This window comes from Bactrocera tryoni, chromosome 5 (assembly GCF_016617805.1).
Source record: "Bactrocera tryoni isolate S06 chromosome 5, CSIRO_BtryS06_freeze2, whole genome shotgun sequence".
Taxonomy (NCBI): Eukaryota; Metazoa; Arthropoda; class Insecta; order Diptera; family Tephritidae; genus Bactrocera; species Bactrocera tryoni.
Window position 1 is genome coordinate 18,634,446 of NC_052503.1, and position 27,970 is coordinate 18,662,415.

At 37.0% G+C, this 27,970-nt stretch overlaps 2 protein-coding genes across 2 annotated transcripts; one reads left to right on the forward strand and one right to left on the reverse strand.

Moving 5' to 3' along the window:
• On the forward strand, positions 1 to 27,970 carry LOC120777405. The gene is made up of 5 exons (XM_040108704.1): positions 1 to 697; positions 22,609 to 22,867; positions 22,942 to 23,065; positions 23,192 to 25,701; positions 26,124 to 27,970. The coding sequence occupies exons 1-5, from the start codon at positions 137 to 139 to the stop codon at positions 27,911 to 27,913; spliced, it is 5,244 nt and encodes a 1,747-aa protein (XP_039964638.1). The 5' UTR covers positions 1 to 136; the 3' UTR covers positions 27,914 to 27,970.
• On the reverse strand, positions 2,508 to 7,263 carry LOC120777407. Its single transcript, XM_040108705.1, has 2 exons — positions 6,931 to 7,263; positions 2,508 to 3,847 (listed from the first exon to the last, which is right to left on the reverse strand). The coding sequence occupies exons 1-2, from the start codon at positions 6,964 to 6,966 to the stop codon at positions 2,774 to 2,776; spliced, it is 1,110 nt and encodes a 369-aa protein (XP_039964639.1). The 5' UTR covers positions 6,967 to 7,263; the 3' UTR covers positions 2,508 to 2,773.

Genomic DNA, 27,970 nt, shown 5'->3' on the forward strand with positions numbered 1-27,970 from the left:
TAAAAAAATTTCTGTTTTCGCGAAATTGCTTATACATACATACATATTCTTCCATTCTACCGCACACCTCAACTCGCTTTTGAATTTATTTCTACAATTTTCTTAAAGTGAACCATAACAATATTAAATCGCAAAAATGTTGAAAAAATTTGTGAACCTACAATCGGACGTCAGTCCATCGAAGAATCCATATGAAGTGCGCACCTATATGGGCGACAGCCCGAACTCACCCGACTGGAAGATTGAAATGTGCGAAAAAGTGCGTAAATGTGATCGACCGGAAAATTCGACCATTTCTAAAGTGATGACCATCGAAGATGAATTACGACGGCTCAATCAAAAAGTGAAAGAGTCACGCTTTCAACGTGAGATCAAAAAGAAATGCTCCAAAACCGATGATTATCTGCTGTGCACAAACCCACAGCGTACGCCAAGCGAATTGAAGGAACATTCAATAATGCGCGAACGCTTTCTACGCGTGGCTTATGATTTGACGCGTCGCGTACATGATGGTTCTGAAATGCCCCTAAAGGCGCCTAGTCATATTGAGCTCGTTAGTCCGGTGCCGAGTCAGGCGGAGAGTGAAGGCGATGCGACGGGCGAAGAAGAAGATGAGGAGGGAGAGAAGTCGGTAAAACCGCAAATTGCGAGCCCATCCTGCAGTTTGGATGTAATTTATAAGCCCTCAGCGAAGATGGTAAGTTGGAAATCTGTTTAAATACTATATATCAAGGGTTCCCTTACTACATATTTTACTTCTTTTACATTATTTTAAGTATCAAGAAGTACTATATGCTACGTGGACGTCTTTTTCTTTCATCCACTAATTGTTTTATTGTGTTCTATTCGCGAATGCAATCAGCTTTGTCGGTCTGCAAGGTTTCCAAAATATGGTTTCATTTCTCTGGGAGTGGGAGAGAAAGTGTGCCCAATGAATAACGCTGGATTTATTTGGATAGTATTTAGGTCGAATAATTGCCACTCAACGCAATGAATTTAGCCTGTAGCGATTAGATTCTACAATTCCCAAACTTCCGAGAAGGGGAGACTGGAATAAGAGTTTTGATGCAATATACATATTTATTTTTGGTTGGAACATTGTAACTTCTAGAATAACAACAACATTATTTTTTCTACACTTTCCCATCTTCTTCAAAGATATGTGTTTGGTTTTTCAAAGAGCACCGGATGATTTTTTCTATTGTTTTTACATTCACTCTCGTTGGAATAACTTTTCTCTCTGAGAGCTGTATTGTACACTTATGCACTCAAACCGTCGCAATTCAATTAATCTGACATTATATACTGTATGATCAAAGTTGACCCGGACTGACATTTTCAGGTATGTTACAAATCTTTGTTATCGCCTTCAAAATTGGCTCATTTTGGCTTATAGAATTATGGCAACGTTCGATAATATGTATTTTCCAGCGCCATTATTTTTGTATGGCCATTCTCTAGATTATTGGACCGTTTCGAAGTCGTATTCATAAACCCTCTTCTCGTCGCCCGTAATGATGCGTTTGATGAATATATGGTACTCAGTTTCATTCTCAAACATCTTTTTTGCGACCTCTATTCGGCGTCGTTATGACAAAAGGTTCAGGGCTTTTGGAACGAGTCTAGGACTGATACCCAAAACACTAACCACAAGGTATTGATCCAATCTATAAGAGATGTTGATATCTCTCGATGCCCACACGTCGATTTTCTACCACTCTTCCTTCAAATTCTTCGATATTATCGTCATTAACAGAGGTGGACTTGCATGAGGAAAATGTTCGATGATTTGACAACCTTCACTGAATGCCACTCGAATTTTGTGTTCGTGATAAAGTAGACTCCCCAACACTCTTCCGCAACATTTTAAACGATTCGTCGTGATTCCACTAAAACATAAAATTTCAAGTAAAACGAATTTCGTTGTTCCATTATCTTTCCATGGTAAAAATCGCCGGGCAAACTTTTGCCGTCGAAAACAAACAGCTGTCAAACACACACATAATTGCCTCATGGAGATCAAATTTCACACGAACATAAAAAAGATTGTACCCATCTAAGTATCGATTCCGTTTGCGCGCGCAGTTCAACTGGCACAGTCCGGGTCAAATTTGATCAGATGAAATAAAATAACTTTTCGAGTATCAGTCGTCTCTCGTTAAGCCCGAAGAGTCTCTAGACATGTTTCTGTATTGAAAAAGCTCGTTATGGCACTCAAATCCTTTCCATTATGGTATGAGGGGTTATTATTATTTACATGGACAGCTCTACCCCTATCAAAGGTGAAAGCTTCATGAAAATATTATGAAGCTTATGTGGATATACTTATAGCTAAGTGTAGTTCCAAAGTAGTGCAAGTCCATTGAAAACGAAATTTGTGGATCTTGTTACCATTTCCTCTAATTATCTTTACGATATAAATACTTTACTTCCTTTTGATGAATGATATTTAATGCTTCAAAAAATTTCATTTATGAACTCAAATTCTTATATTTTTAGGTATTTAAATATACTATGTATACTAATATTTATATTATACCCAAGTATGTATGTATATATGTGTATATAATATGAGGACTTATGCATTAGCTTATGTGACTTCACAGTTCTGACTATAGTTTTATGTTAAGGCGGTGGATGTTTTAAATATTCAAAGGCCAATGTGTGGATGTTGCTCTCTAGAGCATCTTAAAATTAATCACTACAAAACTACATACTAATAATATGTATATAAGTATTACATCTTTATGTTTATATATAGATAATAAACTACTCATTCAATGAGCACGATATCATCAAGATCGGCGGCATAAAAACCGCCTACATCCGATTGCATATTGTCTGCGATACACTCCTCGTTTGTTGACGCCAGCGTCAGTTGTTTGTATGCGCCGTCGACCGCTTGCTTCTGCATGTGCACACCCAGTTGTGAGATCAACTCCAGCGCCTTGACATCGGCATTGAGTAGCGCAAACTGATGTATAACAGCCAGATGCGGGAATATACTGCCCAGTACAGCTGTTGTGCCGGCATTCATTTTGATTTGCTCAGCATTAAGTTCATTCGGCTGGTTCATGTTTGGTGTACTCGCTTGGGTGTTCGAAGAGCAACCACTGGAGTCTTTCGAATCGCTCACCACCAAAGCTATGTCATCGTCTACTTGACCGGCATCATCAGGCACCTCTTCTACCTCATCCTCCTCATCGCTAACCACAAAATCCACGCTATTCTCATTGCTTGCATTTTGCAGCAGCGTCTTTGTCTTTTCCACTTCCGCATGCATTGCCTTGTCGAGTGAGGTTATTTCTGAAATTTCGGTTTGCATGAAATTCGGTAAAGCATCTTTATACTCAATAATAATGTCCTCCACCGCCAGTTCACCATCAACGGCATGCGCACCCGCTGTGCCCAGATCTTCGGCTGTGTATCTGTATTTGCTGCGGAAACGATCTAGCCAACGATACGAAGGCCGAAAGCTGGGCAAATTCAGTATGGCGGCCATTTTGAGCGCCGTATCCTTGAGCGTCTGATTTGTTATGGTTTTACGCAAACGCAATTCACGACAGCGCTCCACCCATTGATGTAGTATGAAACTAATGGCGCTCATTTCGAATTTGCGACGTTTGCGTGTCATCTCTTCGATGAAATTCGTTGCATCCGTTTCGCTGAGCGTGGCCAATTGTTGCAGCAGTTCATTTTTGTGTTCGAGTATGCGTCGAATTTGTGTGGCACAACAGTGGAATAGTTTAGCTAGGCGATTTCGTGAAACACTCGTCTCATCGTAGTAGTGTATGACGGCGATTTTCTCATAGAATGTCAATATGTTTCGCTCGTTACGTCGTTTGACCTGGAAGTTGGTGACAACAGGAAGAATATTTAATTATTAAGCATTGTTATTATTTATAAGTATAAAAGGTATTTAGAATAAGAGATGAAGGAACAATTTCGTATGCCATAGATTGCTCAGAGCTAGAAGTACGTATTTCAAGACCATCTATTACATTGAACCAATTTTTCTCGGAGCCTTTTAATAAATCAGAAGTGCACTATGGGTATTCGCATTCTGTACTCTAATACAGAAAGGTTAAAATCTTCGCAATATTTTCAAGAGACTGTCATCAAAATTGCTTTGGTAGTTAGATTTAGCCTCTAAATAATATGTGGAAATCGGACAATTTGTCCCTGCGATATATCTATAATAGCTACATAATAACCATTCGCGAATAATTTTCTAAATTCGATATAGGTCATAGAACAGTTAAGACGACGATCCAGTGGGCATTCAAGGGATGGAGTTAAAGACGAAATTACCGAAAATACACAAAATCATTTTACATGATCGTGAAATCAGGTTGATCGAGATAGTCCGGAGATATAAAATAAATGTTTTGAAGAGACAATTTATTAAGTAATATTTGGATTTATGAGAACTCTATATAAGATGAAGCTTCTTGAGCTCATTATAGACCAATACAGCTTGAACTTTATTATGAACCTAGACGTTACCTAAAAATAATCATATGAAGCTAACGGATAATGAAAGTTCTTTATCAAAAGTATAAACGTCGATAATTATTGTTTTTTAATCGAGTGATTAGAGGGTTTGCTCACACTGATTGCTTAACATGCTCTTGAAAGTATTTTTGTTTTTAAATCCTAATTTATATTTACATACTTTGATTTCTAAACAACTATTTAAGTAAAAGCATACGTTTTTATCCGAACAATATTTCTTTATAGCAAAATTATAGTTTAAAGAAAAAGTACACTTGATCACATTTGACCCGGACTGACGAAAAAAAATTTTCACGTATTTTAATTACTGTCTTTATTATAGCCTTTAAAATGGACCAATACAACTATGCCAACTATTAATCCAATTTTCCATACACTTGTTATATGCCTGTACTGGGATGGATTCAGTGCGTTCAGCGAATTTTCATTTTATAGGTTTCAGCTCATTTTTAGGGTGCTATTCGTTAGATTGTTGCACAGTTCCGATGCCATATTCATAAATTTACGTCTCCTCACCAGTAATGATGCGTTTGATGAAGATAGTTGTCTCAGCTGTATATTTAGACGATCCACAAGAAATGTTGAGTTGTTATCGAAGTTATCATGTGGCAAGTTTGCGATGAGTTCAGAACCCTCACTAAAAGCTTTGTGTCATTCATTTCATGATAAAGCGGATTCTGCAAAATACTTCTGCAACATTTTCAACGATTCCGTAACCGTGATTCCATTCGAAACATAAAGCTTCACACTAGCTCTTTGTACAATTATTTTACATGATGAAATTCGCCAGATAAACTTTTCGCGACGTCAAAGCTGTCAAACGCACACTAATTGACATAGGGAGTTCAAACTTCACACGATCGATCCAATCCATCGATTCATTTCATCTATTTGGTTTGTGCCCGCATTTTAAAAGACTCAGTCCGGGTCAATTTTGATCATATGTATAAAGACTGCTTCATTTAAAAATAACTTTTCATCCGACATATATATTTTTTAGAGTAATTCGTTTGCTATTATTTCTGTTCCCTTATATGAAGCTGTACTCGATGGTAAGTGATTTAGAAGAAATTACGAGATTCAAACACCACCAAAAATTTTAAATTAATATTCAAAATACTGCCATTTATATGTATAATTTGTGGTCAATATATTTGTGAAATATAAAAAAAACATCGAAAAATACCACCCCCAAGCGCTATCTCAGCTAAATATGCTCACAGCTTCTTCGTCTCTTGACAGTTGGGTCTATGTAATCGAAACAGACCTGGATTCCAAGGACTGTGGACTCGACAAAATCTCTGAAATTATCTTAAGAATATTTTTTGCAGCTACAACAACAAAAACATTCGAAAGATTTTCAATCTTCCTTCAAGAATTTATCGCTTTTTGAGCAACATTCGCTTACGGGATCATTGTGGCGCAGACAATCAAATGATTTGTACATAAAAGCATTCACTTACTGCTCATTTTCGACAGCCAAAGGCATAAAGGCCAGTCCATAAGCATTATGGCCATAAAGAGGCATGCAATTGCGTGTGCATGGATGCATATAAAAACCAAAAACCCATAGATACAAATGCATATGTATGTGTACTCATACTTGTACGTATGTATATGCAAGTATATGTCATTGTTCGTTTGCACGATTCTGTTATTGCCACAAGTGGTGATATAAACTAAAACTTGGCAGTCGCAATGGCAACGAGAAACACGCTTAAATATACAAACATATTTACATACGCGCACGTATACATATACAAATTTATACTTGCAAGTGTGCTTGTATGTGTGCGGTATGTTCCACTTTGACTGTATTGTTGTATAACTGTCATTGTTACTGCCCGTACTGGCTGTTGGCTGTTGGCTGTTCTATAAAACACAAAAATAACCCTCAATGCGTTATTTGACGTGGTTAAAATAAATACTACAGTGGCAAAAGGTGCACGCGAGCGCACACACACCAAAGCAAAACCACATGTACACTTCGTGACGTTTGTCTGGTGTACAAGTGCGTTGTAGAGAGACGCTGTGCGCTTTTAGAACGAAGTGTACGCTTGTTAGAGCTTATAGAACGCTTGTTATAGCCTATACAAGTCGCAATATTGGTTGAGTATTGAAAAAGTAGACCATCTTCGTAGTAGCCAACAATATGCTTTCGTCGGGGCGATAAGCTAAAGCGTTGCTGTGTGTGTTTGTATGTATGTAGGTGTGCGCGTTTGCTTGCAAGCGCTGACCATGTTTGGTGGGCTGAGTTGGCAGCGCGTGTTGGGCAGTAGCAAACTGGTCACAAGCTGCTTTGTACTGTGTGGCTAACGAAGTATATGTATATATGTAGGTATCTATGCGGGGTTGTTAAGAAAATGCGTAAAATGTGGGAAATACTTGTATGCGTGTTAAAAATAGGAAACTTACCCCTTTATTGGCACGTTTTGGCGGTTTAGCGGTCATTGTAGCGCTGTTGTACGCGTTATGCTTTGCAGTATGTGTGTTTGTAGTTATTTTGTAGTGGCAGTGGTTTATACTATATATTTTAATTTATGTACATATATTTTTTGTTGTAAACACTAATAGGCGGTTTTAGCTTAGTTTAGCAGAAGCGTGAAGGGTTTGCGGCTAATTACTGTTATATGTATGTATTATGTACTATGTTGTAAACATACATATGTACATATGTATGTACATAGGTGCTAAACATAAATTTTGCTGCGTTTATGTAAGTTTAATGTTTTTCAGAACCTTTAGCTTAAAGCTATGCAGTTTAATTTTTTTAATTATTTATTTTTATTTTATGAAACATTTTTATTTTTTTAAATTTTTTTTAGTTTAAACTTTTTTCATATAAGTTTTATATTTTTTGGAATGCCACTTTTTTTTAAAGCAGTGCAGTTGAGCATTAAAATTGTTTTTTTTTTTAATTTAAGATTTTATTCTTTTTATATTATTTTTTTTTTAAGTTTTATATTTGTAGAATGCCACCGCTTAACAGCAATTCAGTTGAAATTATTTTAATAATATTTTATTTATTTTGTTTAGTTTGTCAATTTTGTTAATTCGGTTTTAGTTAATTTTTTTTATTTTCATTTAATTTTTTTATTAATTTTTAAATTATTTTTTAATTTTTAACTTTTTATTTTAATTTTTCGATTTAACTTTTTTGAATAAGTTTTATATATTTTAGCAATAGCAATATATTGCTTAAAAGCAAAGCAGTTGATAACGCAATATTATTTCTTATTTTTAATTTTTAAAATAATTTTTTTGGTTAATAATTTATTTTTATTTTTTTAATTTTATATTGTTATATATTTTAGTATTTTTTTACTAATAATACTATTTTTTTAAATTTTTTTACTAAATTTTCCTGCAAAACACTGCAAATTCGTGCTTTCCACTTAAAATTCTCCAAATTCCGCACGCGAATCAAACAACTGTTCTTTTAATGTCAACCGAGTACGTATGTACATATGTATGTATATTGTACAATACTTATGTATATGCATGTACATATGTATGTATGTATGTGATATATTTTGCATGCGCGCAATTGCGTTTATTTATCTCCAATTCTACTTTCCCACTCACTGCTCGCTTTCTCGTTCGCAATTTTGCACCCCACTTGTTTTTGTGTGCTCTTTACATGCACTTTTTGTCAAATCAAATGTGTGTACGAAGCGAAGGCATTGACAAGACTACACAGTTAGCAATATTAAGTGCTAGTTGTATGCACACTTGTTTTGTTTTTGCTTGGCGTACAAAAAAAAATAAAAATGTTTGTTGTTGGTGGCTATTTGCTTCAATTGGTAACGAATGTGCTCTCCACACACACACACATACACAAATGAAAAAAATATACTCATTTATGCATGTGTGTACCTATACAGGTGCAGTGCAGCAGCTGCAGCTTCAACGGTGATTAACCACTAGCTTTCGTAGAGCACAGCATAGCAAATTGGCTTTCACACAGCTTTGCTTATTTCGTAATTTTTCGTCTTCGTTTTTAGTGTGTTTTGTTTTTACGCCAACTCCCACAACAACTAACAACTACGAACTAGTGGATCGCACTCGTATGATTTTTGCATGTGTTTATATGTTCATATGCGTTTAAACATGTTCATGCACGTTTATATGTGTGCGCGTAGATCAGGTGATACTCCACGTAACCGCTATAATATACCTATAATTCGATCACCACCTTTTTACTGGATGCGCAGCTCCACTTAACAAACGGATACTACCAATGCTCCATGTACCAAAAAGGTGCTGGTGCTCGGCTCACCTTGAGTGGACTTCGTCGTTAAGTCGCGTTTTCGTTGCGCCGTCAACGAGTGGTGTCGAGCCGAGCGTTGTGGCGACGAAGGCGTTGGGCTCTCCTTATTTCGCTTAGTACACACATACACACACAAGCACGCCAAAACAGGTACACAGACACTTCCCAACACCTGGTTTTGTTTATGCTAGGCCCATATTTGTGCTTGTTATTGTTGTTGTGTGCTTTTGTTTCTTCTTTTTTATCAATTTTATTTACTCTTTTTGTGTGTTCTGGTTATTTGTTGTTGTATTGTTATTCTCAGTTGCTTCGGCAGCGGGGTCGGTTCTACTATTATTCTCGTGCGCTGTGCTTTAGCGCGTTTCGGCTTTGCTGTAATGCTTAACTGCTGAGTAACGCGAAGCGACTAAGTGGCACTGGTGTTGGTTCTGTGTGTTGTTTGGCCATATGAAATAAAAACCGTACCGCGTATTCGTATGAGAAAAACCAACAACGGCCAACAAATACATGGAAATGCTAATACGCAACAACAGCTACGACAGCCACCGAAAGCGGTGGGCACACAGCCGGTAGCACGATTGTGTTTGCGTGCTTATATGTATGTATGTGTACACATACTTATGACGACGCTGGGTATATTAAGCCACATGGCAAACGCCACTAGACGGCGAGCATATAAACGTAAGCGATAAGTAGAGAACAACAATAACATTGCACAGTGCTAGGCAACAATACGCACACACACACACAAGCAGACAATAAGCTGGCATTGGCATATGCTATAACAGACATGACAGCCAGCACCAGCTACTATAGTGTGTGGTTGTGGTAAATGAATAGCTACGACCTAAACAGTGCCATAGTGGCATGGCTGTGGCATAGCATGACATTGCGGGTGTGTATGGTACGCGCACGAGTAATGGGTATTAAAATTCAGCCACTCCAACGAGACAACTAGCAACCACCAGCAGTGGTCGTCGGTAGTGGTGCTCATAGTCTTACAAATACACACGCCTACATATCGATATACTTATGTTTGTATAGTGGCACTCAGTCGGGAAGTCAATATGCGGTTCGTACTGGCCGTAAAGCACAAAAATGCACCAATACATGGGCGCTCACAGACGTAGGCAAGTGCACAAGATGCGCTAGGCTATAGCTAGAGCCTACAAACAACAAAAATACTATGAACCATGTGCCAAGTAACAGCCTGTGTGTGTGTGATGGCTGGGGTCGCTGTGCGGTGGGGTGGCCACTTGTGCGTTTGCTACGTTTGTTTGCCTTGCGAGTAAGTACGTACATACATACGTAAGTAGCGAAAAGAAAAAAGAAGAACGAAACGAAAAACACAACACACAGACACTTTTAGCGACTTTAAGGCATGCAAACACCTTGCCTTGGCACGGCAATCGCAGCCGCAGACACGACACGGCAGTAGCATTTGCCAACAGAACGAAATGCAGGCAAACATATGTACATACATATGTATATGTATTATTGCATAGTAGGCTTATGTAGTGAAAAATGAAGCAGTAGGAACCTTCAAAATAGACGATAATTATTAGGGCAAGAAAAAAGAAAATGTTGGTATTAACTAATAAAGCGGGTAGGATTTTGGGTAGTACCAGAGAACATAAAACAATGAGAAGGTGCAGGTTCGACATCGAATTTCAACCGCGGAATTCACCTCATAACGATGGAATTCACCCCGTGAAATCTTAACATTGCTTTGATTTTAACAGAAAGCAATCTGTAGAATTACAGCTTTGTTAACATGATCAATCAGGGAATATTGATGAACAAACGAGGAATGAATCTGTTTATATCCTGCGATTTCTAAATATCTTATGAATTTTTATAATTTTATATTTTTGTATTTTTTATTTATTAATTATGGTTTAAAAAAAGTAGTAGTTGAAAAATAATTTGATATATGTATTTTCCTAGATAATTCATACAATGACACCATGTGGATTCTTTTATGTTCTCTGGTATTCTGCTTACATCTTTAGTAGGGTTTTATGTTGAAGTCAGGTCGTTTTCAATCAATAAAATGTGGCAGCAGTCCAAAATTAATATTTTGTGTTTTATATTCGAACTAATTTATTTCAAGATATAGATTATACTAGCGATATGAATTCGATGCTTCCTCTTTACTTTGATCAAAATTATAAGATATACATAAATATCACTTCCCTTCACATTTTTATTTTCATCGTAATCATAAATCTTCGGCATGAATGGAAAGTACTCAAACTCAAATAATGCAAACAAATTCCTCACTAAACGATCCTACAGCTGAAAAATGTTTCCTGGGTTTCATTAAGTTATATCACATATGTAGTATGTACCATAACCAATCATATAGAGCAAAGTCTGCCGGGGTAGGTGAATTGTATCTATTTAAGGCATAAAGATATACTGTTATGAGTAAAACATGTTCTGTCATTTTCAGTGAGATTATTGGCCGATATATTCAGCATAAAGTCAGCTGGAAGTTCGGAAATCTTTTTAACCCTTTAAAATTCAATGACCCTTACCCTCTCCTCTTCCCGTGATTAAATCGCTCGTTAATTATTTTTCATTTAAGTTTTGTCTTTTTATCTTTCTTTTCCAATAAGTTTCATCTTTCAAAGATTTCATTACTTTCAAAAATCATCGATCCTTATCTATCTACTCTATATACTATATTTGAAAAATAATAAATAACATTTGTCTATAATAATTCACACACAAAGGATAATTGTTTGAATTTTGTGCATGAAATCTTCCCCAACACACCACTGTGCAATGTTCAAGTAGTATAAAATTAAAATACCGAATGCGCGTCAAGTGCACAAGCAGCGAGCAAGCCGATTTTCATGTGCACAACTGCATACGCTATGTGCAACTGTATTAGTGGTAGTGCCTAGAATGAAGTATGAGAGTCGAGAGCGCGGTATTGTTGCTCTGGCGAATTCTTGAAGGCTTTGCCATCACCTCAATGCCATACAATCATACGTTATGACATTCAGCAGACAAAAACAAAAAAGGCAAAAACAAATAGCACTCAAAGCGAATGCATAAAAGTGCAGAAATTTCGCCTTTACTTCCTAAATGCACGTATGATGCCGTTTAAACGATGACGTTTTGTAGGAGGAAAGCTTTGACGCTTTGACTCTGCACTGTCTAATAGTGCTGATTTCATTTTGCTCTCTTTATTCTAGCTTATTGTGTGACAATGTTTCAATTCACCTCACTTAACCGGCATCGACATCGACAATTGATACACTTCAATTTGACGAATGCACACATACATATACATATACATACTATATACCGGTGTATTTTTATTTATATATGAGTACATATTTGCGAATATACTTACGTATATATGTACATATGTACGAGTATAGTATTTTTTATGATTTTTGTTTGCTGGAGCTTAAAACTCAATATTTATTTAGTCGTGATCTCTTCTTAAGCTCCTTTATACATTTTAATCCTGCGTGAGCGGATTGCATTGGGTAGCAAAAACTAGCGCTTTACATATGTATGTACATATGTACTTTATGCACTACATGTATGCATGTTCATAGGTATGTAAGCTTGTTTTTTCTTATCGCATGTTATTATTGTAGAAAATATACCCATGTAGAGTATATACGGGTATGTGTATAAATGATCAACGAGATAAAACTTCACTTTTGAAATATCGATTTGAAATTTAGTCCTCTTTTTCTCAAGAAGCTGCTCACTTGCTGGAGCTGCCGATATCGGACCATTATAGGATACAGCTTCTATACAAATTTATCGATCAAAGTCAAGTCTGTGTATGGAAAACTTATTTATTTGAGAAGATATCTCCAATCGACTAAAATTACGATAAAGTTCGGTTAGATAAAGTTGTGATCCAAGTTACTCGGTTAGGCATTTACATATATATGACATGTCCGCACTGCGAAGCGGTTAGGCGACTTATGTCTTCGATAAACTTGCTTCTCTATGACAACTTCAGCTAGAGAGGCATCGTGATCCAAGGTGCCCGCTTAGTCAACTGGAGTTAGAGTTATTACAGGCAGAGAAGAGATAATACGAGAACTTAAATAATCATGATATCATAAAACTATAAAATTTTCTTACTATTACTCTAACATTATATATTATTTGAATTTAATGAACCATAAATATTACTCTCCGATAAAGCTCCCAATAATTCTTTGTTTTAAGCTGCATTTCTTTACGGATAAATAGTAGAAGATTCTGAATAATACCTTTTAAAGATGTTCCCCATATTTAAGAGTCGAATTAATACAAATAGTGATTTTGGATTCCTTAAGAATAGATGTTCTTAAAGGCTTTACGTTTTAGGGCGCCTTGAAGCTAAAGCTCGGACGGAGCACGGTTGCAAAACCAATTAAATAATTTTTAAATATAAGCATCTCTTTTGTCGCCCTGTATTTGTACAATATTTTGAAATATTACATAAAAATATATTTTCTTGCTCAGCTATTGAGCCATCGACATAATTGTATGATATTTTGAAATTTTTAAAGTTGTTAAGATTTGCAGTAAAGATTATTATCAAAATGTATTACTTATAAAAAACTAACTTACACAGTGTTTTCCTATAAGAGTGATATAATTTCTTTTCAAATGTCTTGCATGAGAGTAAGCTTTAAAAATTTACTTCTTAATAAGAAAACAGACATTATTGAGTTTTAAAGGCCACATCTAGCGGGTCAGTGCGAAAAAGCGATTCTTGGGAATTAAAAAATCTGCGGTATCAATTTTTTTAGGATGGATCAAAAAAAACGAGTGGTTTTTTTTCGCTTTGTTCTCTGAATAATTAGTTGATAGACATTTCTAAGAAAGGCTCTCCAAGTATTGGCTCTCAATTGTAACGGAAACGTCTTCCGCCTAACGGTTTTCTATTTTTTTGTATTAACAGATAGAAAAATGTGTATCTTGCTTTCTTGAAAAAATATTTCGTTTCGTATATTTTGTAGGAAATTGAATGTTTTTCAAAAAAAGATCTTAAACGAGTTTTTCGTAAACCTAACCGTTTAAAAGATATTATCGGTTGAAATTTGACTCTTTTAATGCAAATTATTTTTTCTTTTGAATTTTATAACCCCACAAAGAAAAATAATTAGCTGAAAACTACTAGTTTTGTAGGAAATTTACTGCTCTACAAAAATGGCCATTTATTTTTTTATGCATCAAAAGCAACTGATGATCAATACGTCAATAAAATAAAGGAATTGGTGCTTGAGCATCGACGATTACCAGCCAGAGATGTTACTGGCATCATTGGAATATCGAAAGGATCGGTGAAACCCATTTTGAAATATTATTTTGGCCTCAGAAAAGTGAAAGCACGATTGGTTCCAAAATCACTAAATTTTTTCGAAAAAAAGCGTCGCGTTAACATCTGTAAAACGATACTTTCGGATTACCAGTATTCACGAAATGTGCTATTAGTGGCGATGAGTCTTGGATCTATGCTTACGACCAGGAAACAGTCAATCAATCGGCCGATTTTTGTGACAAAGTGAGCCGAAGCCAAAAAACCACGCCAAAGCAGGTCAAATATCAAGGTTATGTTGACAGTTTTCTTCGATTATAGAGGTGTGCTGCACTCTGAATTCCTTCCGATCGGCCAAAATGTCAACAAGGAATACTATTTGAGTGTTATGCGTCGGTTGCGCGAAGCTATTCGTAAAAAGAGGCCGGAATTATGGGCATACTGTATTGATTCTTCGTGAGTTTTTCGCTAAATTTTCAACCAATATCGTGCCACAACCTCCATATTCGCTTGATTTAGCTCCGTGAGGCTTCTGGGTATTCAGCAAATTCGAACGACCGTTCCGCGGAAACCGTTTTGAGTAAATTGCCTATTCCGAAAATTGACTTTAACAACTGTTTCGTGGATGGGAAAAAACGTTGGCACAAATATATTAGTGCGAAAGAGGAGGGGACGACATAGCTTTTAAAGAATAAATTTAGAATTTTAAAATTATGAACAAAGTTTTATTATTTTTTGCTTCTATTAGTATCTCTTAAAATTGTATAGACTATAGACTGTATGTAGAGAAGAACATTTCCTAGAAGATTAACCGTTAATATATTTCAACGTTGCAATTAAGAGCTCATACTTAGAGTTCCTTTTTTAGGGGGGTCTGTTAACCAATTTTTCAGAGTAACAAGCGAAAAAAACAAAATTTCAAAATTTCACACGAAGGTGCACTGTTTCTTAACAAGAGAGGGAGGAAGCAATGTAAATAATAAAGTTCGATGAAAAGCATTACCTAAGCAAATTCCAAATAGATTTTTTGTAATTTCAAAAATAGTATGGGTTGTTTTTCCTTGTCATTCTATATCTTACTATTTCCTCCAATATTGTTGGCGCACCTGTTTCATGTTCAATATGATCACTCATATATTTATCACTAGTCAATCACTTTTAAATATATATGTATGTAAATCTGTATCTACTAGTATTAGTCATTAAACTACTTTTAAGTGAATCAACAGCCCCAGCGCTTTCACTGCATCATACATACAAAGATAGCAGATAGAAGTTAAACAAACAAGTGATCACTCTACTTATCTATATACATATGTACATACATATAATATACACGCAGGCAGCAAGCGCTCAAATATATATAATGTACTTCGTTCCCTGTTTTAAATTTATAATTCGAGTTTGTTATAATTTCATATGTAAATTAGTATGAGCGAGTATGCATACAATTATATCTATAAAAATAATCAGTGTGTGAGAGGGAGCGTCAGTTATGGGCAAAATACTAAATACTACACAATATAGAAACCCATTATTATGTGTATGTGTGTTTCGCTATGTAAATTGTGAACGTTTCAGCACATTACAGCAACATAATATATAATAAATATTACACTCATATTGGTTCCCGCTTACATACATACATACATTAAACATTTTTCGCTGATTGCTGAACTTTAGCGCAAAGTACGCGTCCAATCACTCTGATACATGCGTGTTTAAGATTCTGATTTTCCACTATACGTATGTACATAAGTACACATACATACAAGTACATAAATACGAGTATGTATAGTACTACATATGCTTATTTACATACTGTTTCCAAACATTGGTGGAAATCTTTAAAGTATTTTCAACAGAATCTGTTTGGTTTAATTGGCAATCGCAGTAACTAAGTGAATTGAGTGCTAAAATGATATTACAATATTAATTACCGAGAGACCTGAAGGATCATTCTAATTAAAAAAAAAAAAAAACAAGCGTTAACTTCGGCTGCACCGAAGCTAATATATCCTTCAAAGATGCATGTCTTTTAGTAACTATGTGTTCAGTTTATATAGAAGCTATATGCTATAGTAATTCGATCTGAACAATTTTTTCGTAGTAATCCATGTCAAATTTCGTGAAGATACCACGTCAAATGCGAAAGTTTTCCATACAAGCACTTGATTCCGATCGTTCGGTTTGTACGGCAGCTATGTATATGCTATAGTAAACCGATCTGAACAATTTCTTCGGAGATTACACTGTTGCCTAAAAAAAAAATCTATATCAAATTTCGTGAATATATCTTGTCAAATGCAAAAGTTTTCCATACAAGAACTTGATTCCGATCGTTCAGTTTGTATGGCAGCTATAAGTTATAGTGGTCGGATATTGGCAGTTCCGACAAATGACCAGCTTCTTGAAGATAAAATGACGTTTGCAAAATTTCAAAACGATATCTTAAAAACTGAGGGACTAGTTCGTATATATACAGACAGACGGACATGGCTAAATCGACTCAGCTCAACATACTGATCATTTATATATACTATATACTTTACAGGGTCTCCTACGCTTCCTTCTGGGTGTTACAAACTTCGTGACAAACTTAATATACCCTGTTCAGGGTATAAAAATACTCATTACTTTTTCAGAGGTGACGCCATTAAAACACCTGAACTCAATGCCGCAGTCTCAGTGGAGGCAATACTTGTTCAACAAGCATGCGAATGTGGCACATGCGGCCAATGCCGACTTTAAAATTCATAAATATGACATTAGAACTCTGGTGGGAGTACCATCCGGTCACTGTATAATTGGCAGACATACCAGAAGACTAGGAACGCCATACAATGACTATTGTAGAAGCTGTCAGGAGCTAGAAGAGAAGGAAACTATAGAACAGCTTCTATGAGAATATGAAGATCTGTTCTATAATAGCAAACTTAGTCACGACGGTTTCATAATGGGCCTCCTAAAATCCTAGGTGCGTCGTTACACATCCATCTGTTAAGATCTGCTACATTTACAAAATTCTTTCCAAAAAAATTTAATACTAGGAAGACAATTAATCATTAATAATTATACTCTCGCAACAAAGTTGCTAAGGAGAGTATTATAGTTTTGTTCACATAACGGTTGTTTGTAAGTCCTAAAACTAAAAGAAACTAAAAGAGTCAGACATAGGGTTATATATACCAAAGTGATCAGGGTGATGAGTAGAGTTGAAATCCGGATGTCTGTCTGTCCGTCCGTCCGTCTGTCCGTCCGTCCGTGCAAGCTGTAACTTGAGTAAAAATTGAGATATCATGATGAAACTTGGTACACGTATTCCTTGGCTCCATAAGAAGGTTAAGTTCGAAGATGGGCAAAATCGGCCAACTGCCACGCCCACAAAATGGCGAAAACCGAAAACCTATAAAGTGTCATAACTAAGCCATAAATAAAGATATTAAAGTGAAATTTGGCACAAAGGATTGCATTAGGGAGGGGCATATTTGGACGTAATTTTTTTTGTAAAAGTGGGCGTGGTCCCGCCCCCTACTAAGTTTTTTGTACATATTTCGGAAACTACTATAGCTATGTCAACCAAACTCCACAGAGTCGTTTTCTTCAGGCATTTCCATATACAGTTCAATAATGGAAGAAATCGGATAATAACCACGCCCACCTCCCATACAAAGGTTATGTTCAAAATCACTAAAAGTGCGTTAACCGACTAACAAAAAACGTCAGAAATTCTGCCATTTTACGGAAGAAATGGCAGAAGGAAGCTGCACCCAGGCTTTAAAATTGAAAATGGGCGTGGCGTCGCCCACTTATGGACCAAAAACCATATCTCAGGAACTACTCAATCTATTTCAATGAAATTCGGTATATAATATTTTCTTAACAGCCTGATGACATGTACGAAATATGGGTGACATCGGTTCACAACCATGCCTTCTTCCAATATAACGCTATTTTTAATTCCATCTGATGCCTTCTCTGTATAATATATACGAGTACATTAGGAACCAATGATGATAGCGGAATAAAACTTTACACAAATACGGTATTTGAAAAATATGTAAATGACGGATAATGAAATCTCGATTATCACTTTATCATGCGAGAGTATAAAATGTTCGGTGACACCCGAACTTAGCCCTTCCTTACTTGTTTTAAACTATATATTATTAAACTTCCTCTTATCCTTATTTGAGGGGCGGGTATAATCTCCTTAATATTAATTTTTTCGGAAAGAATGCCATAAATGTAAGTGACATTTATTTCTAATAAATATGTAATAAATCTGAAACTTTGTTTTCTGTGGTTGTTGAATAGACATTAAATAATTATACCTTGAACAGGGTATATTAAGCTTGCCAAGGTCGGAAACGTCGAAGATTCTATTAAGTTATTTCTAATATATTTATAGCTATTTTAAGTGCTTATTTTTTAAGATACTCCATCGGAAATTTTGAACATGTTCTTTCCTCTTCAAAGGAGTGCTCATTTCTCGGAACCGCCGATATCAGACCGGTATCCGTTCGTTCGTCCGTCTGTCCGTGCAAGCTGTACTTTAGTAAAACTTAAGAAAACTTTGTGAAACTTGGTACCATTAGATGTTCGGTATAGAACAAATAATTTTAACGTCTCTTACGACAGTGTGAAAATAGCTAGAATCGGATAATAACCCAACCCTCTTTTGGTGTTGGCTTGTAAGGTACCTTAATGAAACTCACAGGTCATATTTTCCGTTTAAGAATGTGTAGTAATGCCAAAAATTGATAAAATCAGCACTGATATTATCTTCCATATAAGTAACTTATATAAAATTTTCAAACTTTCGGTTGGATTTATACCGTAAATATCCGTCAATATGTAAGATATCCAAGTCAAATTAACTGAAAGTAATATATAATATTTGATATGCTATACTTTTATGCCGAAATTAGTCTACGAATTCAAATGGAAACAAATGGGTCCATGACCCCAATGTAAACAAAGGGGAAATTGACCTCGTAAAATGTAAAAAAATGGGTCCGTGACCCCAAATGTAAACAATGGTTGTTGATTTGGCTTAATATAACCAAAAATGTCATTGACCTTAAATGTAAACAAAGGGGTCATTTTCGCCATAAAAAGTAAAACAAATGGGTCAGAGACCCATAATGTAAATAAGAATTGCTGACTTGGCTAAATGTAAACAAAGATTGTGAACTTGGCTAAACAAAAAGTTCATTGACCTCAAATGGACGCTGTGTCCACTGTTCTCGGCCAAATGTAAACAAAAGGGTCATTCAACTTATAATGTAAACAAAGGGCTCATTAACTCCCATAAAATGTAAACAAAAGCGTAATTGACCCCAAATGCACACAAAGGTTGTTGTCCTGGCTTAATGTAAAAAAGAAAAAAGGCTGTGTACTTGGCTAAATGTTAACAAAGGACTACTATAAGATAAAGCAGTCACACAAAGTGATCGGTAAAAATGATGTACATATGTACTCTTATATTTTTATCTTCATGAAAATTTGGCAAAGATTATTGTCCAAGAGAACACTACAATCTGCGAATATACATTTATAGCGCAGCTGCTATACAAATTTGTCAGTCAATACACACAGTTTTGGTATAAGAAATGTCGCTATGAAGGCTTTTAGAGCTTCGGCGCTGCTGAAGTTAACGTTTTTCCAAAATTAATATAAAATTTTGCTACAACTGAAGGTAATTCTCCTGTTTGGAAATGTGCAAGTTGCAAAAGTATAAAATGTTTGGTTACACCCGAAATTCATCCTACCATAATTTTTTTTAATACAATATTTATTTTTTATATATTATATTATATACTTATGTATTTGAATTTGTATATATTCTATTTATGTTAAGTTAAAGAAGAGTAGTAAAACTCGGTTAAAACTGGACGATTAAAAGCTATATAGAATTATTTATTCATTTAATACATTCATTTGAATAAAAATACTGACTTTCCTGTAACATTTTGGAATAATATTATTTAACTGTAATTATATATGTACATATATACACAAAAAATATTAAATATAATACTTATGTTTTGAACTCTTTTGAAACGGTCATTAAATTCGTTGGTCACTCAAAACAGCTTATGTGACAGAGGTATATTTATACATTTAAACACAGATTCATTCTCACGCCATAACTTCCCCATACACAGAACATAGTTTGCTCGTCGGTATGTTATGGACCTACCATATAAACACCGTTACATATATTGTTTTAACTAATACAATATAAGTACATACATGCTTGTAAGTATGTTTTGACCGATAGTCTGTAGTTTCAATGAGCGCTTATTTGCCGATAAGATTGTTGTGCTCTGTGCAAGTTTTCACAGTTATGCTTTTTCGCCAAGATAAAATAATAGTTAATACTCGTATATGCGGAAATACAAGTATATACTATACATTAAATAATAAATACTTGTTAATGGTAGCTTATGCCATAATTCTGATTAATCACTACTGAATCTAGTAAAATTTATTTGCTTGCATTCCACGATGTTGACATTAACAACAAGTGTGAAATAGTTTCTTTCAATAACAAGACTTATTTTAAGTTTAAGAATAAAATATATAGTTATTGTAACATATACATACATTTTCGTTTTCAATAACCGATAAATTTTATTGAAAACACACATAGACGTATGAATATTTGAAGCTAGAAATTTTTTATATTGTTAGTTCGACCATTTCGCTCATTAAGTCGGTGCTGTTCTGAAAGATACTCGTAGTGTATCCAAAGCCTTCCAAATCTAAATTTTTTAACTCAGTTGAAACCTTCTCACTGCCTCTCTTACTAGTATGAGCTTCGACTTTAACTGCGTCGGTGCAAGAGCATAACATCTAATCAAATACATATTACTCTTACTGACTTGAAAAAATCAGATTTTCACTTTTGAAAACAGAAAAAAGTCACAAAGAGCTAAATTTGGCGATTTCGTTGGCTAAAAAATGACTCTCGTGTTGTGTCTGACAAGGCGAATTCGACTCTCGCTTCGTGTTTGGTCAAATAGTCAGTCATAATCATCAGCAATCTAGAATACTTATAAAAGCGCTTTATTGCAGGGAAAAATCCATGCATTTTCTTCTCACAAATCTGGACACCAACTACGAATTACTTCACGTAGATGCCTTAAAATACCTAAGTAGTATTCCTATTGACCGTTTGATCCTAAGGAACAGATTATGGCGAACCACACCACAGTAATTAATGAAAATGATGAGCATCGCCTTGATTTTTGTCCGCCTTTGACGTGTTTTTCTCGGTTCCGATTCTTTTCCATTCGCTGGATTCGTTTAAAATTTCGATGTTATATTCATAAACCCATGTCTCGTCCCCAGTAATCGTGCGTTTGAAGAATGTGGGGTCCTCTATTCGATGTCGTTTTTGCTGAAGGTTCAGGTCTTTTGGTACGGTTCTAGCATTGACACGCTTCACCCAAAACATTATTCAAAATGTCGTTAGTCGATCCATAATTTATATATCTAAGATCTGCTGTCTCTCTAATATCAACACGATGCTTTTCAAGCACTGTTTCTTTAACCTTTTCGACGTTTTCAATTCTATTGTTCCATTGGGAACTCAAATTTCAAACTAATTCAGATTATCCCTGTCTGGTGGTTAAATTTACGTGATTAATTCGAAAAGGTTTGGCAAAAAGATTTCTTCTCTAGCATAGTACGATCCATGGAACTTTGTATGCAAAACTGCGCTTCCGAATTGTTCCTTATTTTTCACAAGACTGCGTTGCACTCACGTCCCCGCACCCTTATAAATTCAAAGTTCCTCCTAGGCGCTAGAGGGGCGAGGCATTCATATTAGAATACGGGGATCCCTGAGACGTCCTCCTTCGTCTACAGATTGCTATGCAGTCTAAAAGCAGATCCATCGGATATTCATGCTCGATGTCACAGAAGGTTACAGTGTTTTTCGACGAGCATTTCCAAGATAACATCTGACACTTCATTCGTGATTATTTAAATCTGAAATTGCTGACGTTATAAAGACTCTCTTAAACAATTGAGTATCTACAAATGGCTTACATTCTTACATCAATTCAAGGGTGGAGTATCTTCTCATGCTTGCATCGATTCTATGTCTGATTTTTGGGTCTAGGTTCATTACGTATGGATCAAAACGGCTGTCGCATATCGACTAAACGTCTTGAGCCAGCAAAAGAAATTTGGAAACCGAGGAAACCGAGATGCTCCAACCTTAGTCTGACGTAAGCCAGTGTTTAGATATTTTCTCCTCATCTTTCTCATTATAACTTTGATAAGTTGCGTCCTCCACAATCTTTCAGCTCACCGCGCGGGAGCCAATAAGACACTGTTTAGTTAGGGCGCCTAGTATTGCGGCGATGTGAGCCTTGCAAAGATCTAGCAGTTCAATAGACCTTTTAAGTTCCACCACGGGCCATTTAAAATATCGGATTGCTTTGTTCTATCTTCAATAATAAAAATATAGCTCGCCATTCTTTATTTTTTCAAATTTTAACCTTAAACTTCTTTTCCTCAGCTTGAATTGAAACGTCCAAAGAGTGGTATGTTTCATAATCAAACTGAGCGGCCACTCCCGCCATTGGATGAAGATGACATACCATATAGCAACTATAATCCACGTATTTTACAACAAAAGTTCGATGAACAAAATCTGGATAGAGTTGACTTGATACAAGGACGTGACCCGAACGATTTATGGACATGGAATATTGGTCTACAGCAACATGAAAGTAATTTGGATCGCGCTTTTCTCGATGCTTCAGTGCCGAAGTTCGGTAAGTAAATGTCATCACGAAATAAACACCAGAGAATGAGTTCAACTCAGTATAGCTATAAATAAAAATCGTAGATTGCAGACATCTAGAGCTGACCACATTTAAAATACCCAATGACTTGGACAAGACTTTCACCGCTGAAATCGTATTTGGAACATTAGCAATACAACCAGATGACAAGCCGAAACCAAAATTTAGGTAAGTGCATATTTTTTAGTTGGTCTTCTCGAACATATCGTAGAACTAGAGAGCTTTGTGCGTGGTTACTATAAGTTTTATAGTGTACTCTATCTGTTATAAATATATTTTATTCATCTTCATCAGTTACTTCAATCGTCCGAAAGAGATTGCTTGTATGTTCGCCGCTTATGTCGAAAGTTTTCGTTTCAATCCAGACTTTTGGACTTCCGAGACCTTGGATGGTATATTAACGACTGGCGAGAAGCTTTTAAAGAAGAGCACTAATCTCAATTACAAATCTGAAGATAATGATTTCGACATAATACCACAAATTGTGGAGAAACAAGCGGAAATTGGTTTTAAGCTCCACTTCACTGGGCCAATCGACTCCGAGCCGAATATATACAAAGTACTTTCGTTGTATTTCTTGAAATATAATGCCGCTGTGTTAGTCGCTAAGGGTATATATATGTTGATATGGAAACGTTGCACCAACACATTCTACATTTTCGATCCCTACGGACGCGATGAATTGTGTCAGCGTGACTTCACCAATGGCAGTTGCTCACTAATGTCCGTCACTTTCGTGGAACACTTGGTGCATTTGATAATCAGCTTCAGCAAAGCCGATGTGAAAAGTGAGATGAGTTTATATGAGATTTCCATAAAAAATTTCGGTAAAATAAGCAGTCCCATAGCCGGTAAACCGTTCCCGAAGCGCACACATCGACTGTGGGCAGTGGTGAATGGCACATATGCGATCATACCGGCGGCTAATAATGGTATCCAACAGCCGATAACGGGTAACGAGCAGAATGGCTCAATAGTCATTTCCCTCCTGGCGCTATTATATTCCAATATTGAACGCGCGTCAACGTGGCGTATGGAAATCATTGATGAGCTGATCAAATTCGGTCAGGCATTTTATAAGACCTTCTTGAAACGCTTGAAACTGAAGAAAAAACAACATATGAATATTGTGGATATACCGGATGTGATTATGCTTGGCGCATTTCGTGCAACAATGAAAAAACATCCCTTTCTTTATACCGGTCATGTGACGAATTGCAAGTCATATCTCGAATCACAATTGACATCGGTTGTGCGCGATCTCTTTGCGAGTAATTACGACGCGGCGCTCTTGCAAATCGATAATTCCGTCATAGCGATATGGCGCGATATGGAGTACTACTATTTGTTTGATCCATTTCGACGTGGCAAAGCTGGACAAGTGTTGGACCCGGAAGATTATCTCACCAAAGGTGTGGCCTGTCTACAAATGCACTCAAATTTCGAATCGTTTTGCAGAATACTCTATCAGAAAGCGCTTAAAATGCGACGCGGTGGTAAATTTTTCGTGCATGGCATTAGCATCGGTTGTATACGTCCGATGTTGTCGGCGGCGAATATGAAAAATAAATATCCGCGCTTACAAATTACCTATCCTAAGCTTGCTACCAAAGATCTTGAGAAACGCCAATCTAAGAAGGGCAAAGGCAAGAAGAAGCTTGGACGTGCGTACAGTATCGAAACAATACCGGATGAGGATCGTATACCCGAGTTTGAGGATGCCGACGTTGTTAACACTTTGTTGGATGAAATTATATGCGAGATTATTGAAAATATGATTGAACCCACACCGAGTCGCTTGCAGTTATACAAACAAGCCGATAAGGTGCTGTTACGTTCCGATAAAGAATATTTACAGGGCTTACGCTATAAGTTATTGCATGGCGAAGATTATGACAATGTCTATGCCGAGTTCCAGAAACAACCTTCACCACCACCACGTCCACTGACACTGGAAAAGGAGTTGGAGATACGTACAAACTTCGAGCTGTTGCCGGACGGCTCGTGGGTTGTGATGGGTCAATCGTATATACCGCAAGAGGAGACCGAAGTGAGCAAATTAAATGGTCTGCTCTCAACTTTGGTGGCCACGGCACTGAGTTCGAAGTACAATATCTCCACATGGAATAAAGAGTTGGTCGATTTTGCAGTGGAGTCATCCAATAGCTTCGGCGAAGAGTTCTCCAACTATGAGGCGACTTTAAGCGCATTCCTTTCGAAGAGTATGCCGAAAATAAATATTGGCAAGAATATTTACCTGTTACATTTAGAGCGTGTTATACAAAGTTCCATGACGCGCACGTTGCGTCAAATGTTGCTCGAGAGTTTGATAACCTATAATCGCTTGATTGTCATTTGTCAGATGTTCTCATGTCTGATTGTAAAACGCTATAATTTCCTCTATATGTTTATTGGTTTTCCATGCACACCTGTCGGTTATCGTAAGTTCGGCTCTGGTCCGGGTTGTCTGTTACGTTTTGTTGAATTGGACTCGCTAATACGACGCATAGAGTTCGGTTGCAATCCGCAAGGTTGTGAGATCACCAATTATGTTGCGGTCGCTATAAGGGTTTTGGACATGACAAATGTACCGCCTGAGCGCTATCGGCAATGGCCACCAGAAGTTGAGGAGTCCGTGTATGCGGCTGAGAGCGATCGTAAGCAGAAATTGGATCGTTTGCGTATGGATAAGATACGTTTCCTCGATCGTGAGCTGCGTAAGGAGAATGAACGTATACAGCGCTTCTTGGAGGAGAAGGAGGAGAAGATAGCCGCACGTGCCCAAAAACGGACCAAAGGAAAAGGTAGGTGTTAAAAAGTTGGTATGACATAATATAAAATTTTTTTTCAAAGTAGATTATTCCGTTTCGTAATGGGTCTTGTGATTTTCAAATAATAGTTCAAGGTATAAATTTTATTTTGGGAATGAGCTAGAATGTCCAAGTAACATATGTTATGTTCTTGCTTCTACTGTTAGGTCTTATTAATGATTTATGGTAGAAACTTTTTCATTACTTCTTCATCATAAATCCACTGTATCTACTACTCGTTACAGAATGCGTTGAAAAGTTTTGGAGAAATTTTTTTAGTCAAAATTTGCTTAGTTTGTTTTTTGTTTCCAATATCCATATGTATTTGTTTCGAAATTCTAAATCTTTTTGTTGGACAAAATTTTATTGTGCAATCGTTTAATTTGTTGTTTTTCTGGGTCTTCTGCATAAAATAGGTAAAAAGAAAGTCAATATGAGTCGTTCAGCCGAACCTACCGACTTAGAAGAGGAGTTCGAAGAGGATGAAATGGAGGAGATGGAAGAGTATGAAGAGGAAGAAGTGGAGTTGAAGCATAAGCCAGGCAAACGCTTACAACGCGAACTCGATACCAGTTTCAAGCCACATAAAATCCTCTACGGCTATCGTATGCGCGAGAAGGACTGTAACTTCAAGATACAGGGTACCACCGCGTTGGAAGGACGTTCCGAGGCTTTGGTCGATAAAATCAAGCCTTGTTTCTTTGCCAGCACATTGGCGGTGTTGTACACAATATTGCGTCCGCTCAATCAGTGGTCTGCACAACGTGTGGATCGTGTGATCGAGAGCGGCAAAACGATTGCCAGTCGTGTGACGAATATGACTTCGGCGTTCGAGCGATTTATCAAGAATGTCACGGTGGACGATTACAAATTCGATGTCTGGGTTAAGACACACGAACCAGCCGGCATGGCGGGCGCTAATGTATCACGTAAGATTGCCAAATCGATGCAAACACGCAAGTATATGTTGCTCCAAGTGTCGAATACGACATTCGCCATCTTTCACGATGAGTACTATCACCTTTTCGATCCCTATCCATCGATGGAGAAATCACAGGACGGCGAAGAGGAGGAAGAAGAAGATGATGATGGCGATTATGTTGAAAAGCAGGGACCACGCAAGGGTAAATGTAAGAAGGGTGTGAAGCGTTACGGTGAACGTAACACTGCTTCGTGGGTACTCTTCGCCGATATCGAGTCACTACTAAAATATGTGGATAAACGTGCGGCGAATGCATCATGGCAAATGGCCGGTGAGTACGCACTACATGTGATCGATGTGATCTCGTACAGAAAGGCGGGACCCAAGACGCGCATACTGCAATTGCTCACCGATTTGTCGGTGCCGATCGAATGCAAGACGACGCAGCATGGCGAAGACGAGGCGGTTATGTGTGCGCACCCCGAAACTATGGCTTGGTTGGATTTGGAAAATTGTTTGCCGGTATGGAGTCGCATGAATCGTCGCAATACTGCGGGTCGCTATCGCAATTTGCCCGTCACCAAGCTCAAGCGTTTCGATATCGAGATCGATGGACGTTTGTGGTCGCTATGGGGCAATTTACATCCCGAAGCGCCAGTATTTGGTAGCGCCTCGCGTGGCAAACAATATCTGGCATGTAATGTGATGGCTTGCTGTGCTGCCAAGGTTTATCGTTTGACAGATTGGAGTCCACACTTGCTCGACACGATTGTGATCAATGGCGATCGTTATCATCGCGAGAGCTTGGAGAACATCAAACTATCGGATTATGAATTCTCACTAGAGGACTTGAATTTGGATTGTACTCTGGAGAATATTAAATTTGTGGTACATTTGGAGCATGTTGCCTTCGGCAAACTCTACAATCCGGGCACACGCACCACAATGAACTTGGCCGACGCGCTAATGTATTTCTTCACTCACTTCCAATTCGGTGTGTTGCAGTGCTACAAACACTCTTTGGCTATTGGTCGCACTATGGGCTTTGATGGCGGCTTCTTTATGTTCGATTGCCAAAGCAAGGATCATCCGTTGTTCCCGAAAGGACAAGGCGCTTCGTATCTGTTGCGTACGAAACACTTGCAGGTTCTGCTCTACTGTATTGTCGTGACTCTCAATGTGCCCTACTACAATGTAAACTTTACTCTGCACAAAGTGGAAATGCTGCGGGAGGGTGCCTCGCTGGAGGAAGAGGGAGAGGAGGAGCATGATGAAAATAATTAAAATTGGCAAAATGAATGCATTTTTAAATTATGTTAATTTTATTAAGTGTTTCGGCTA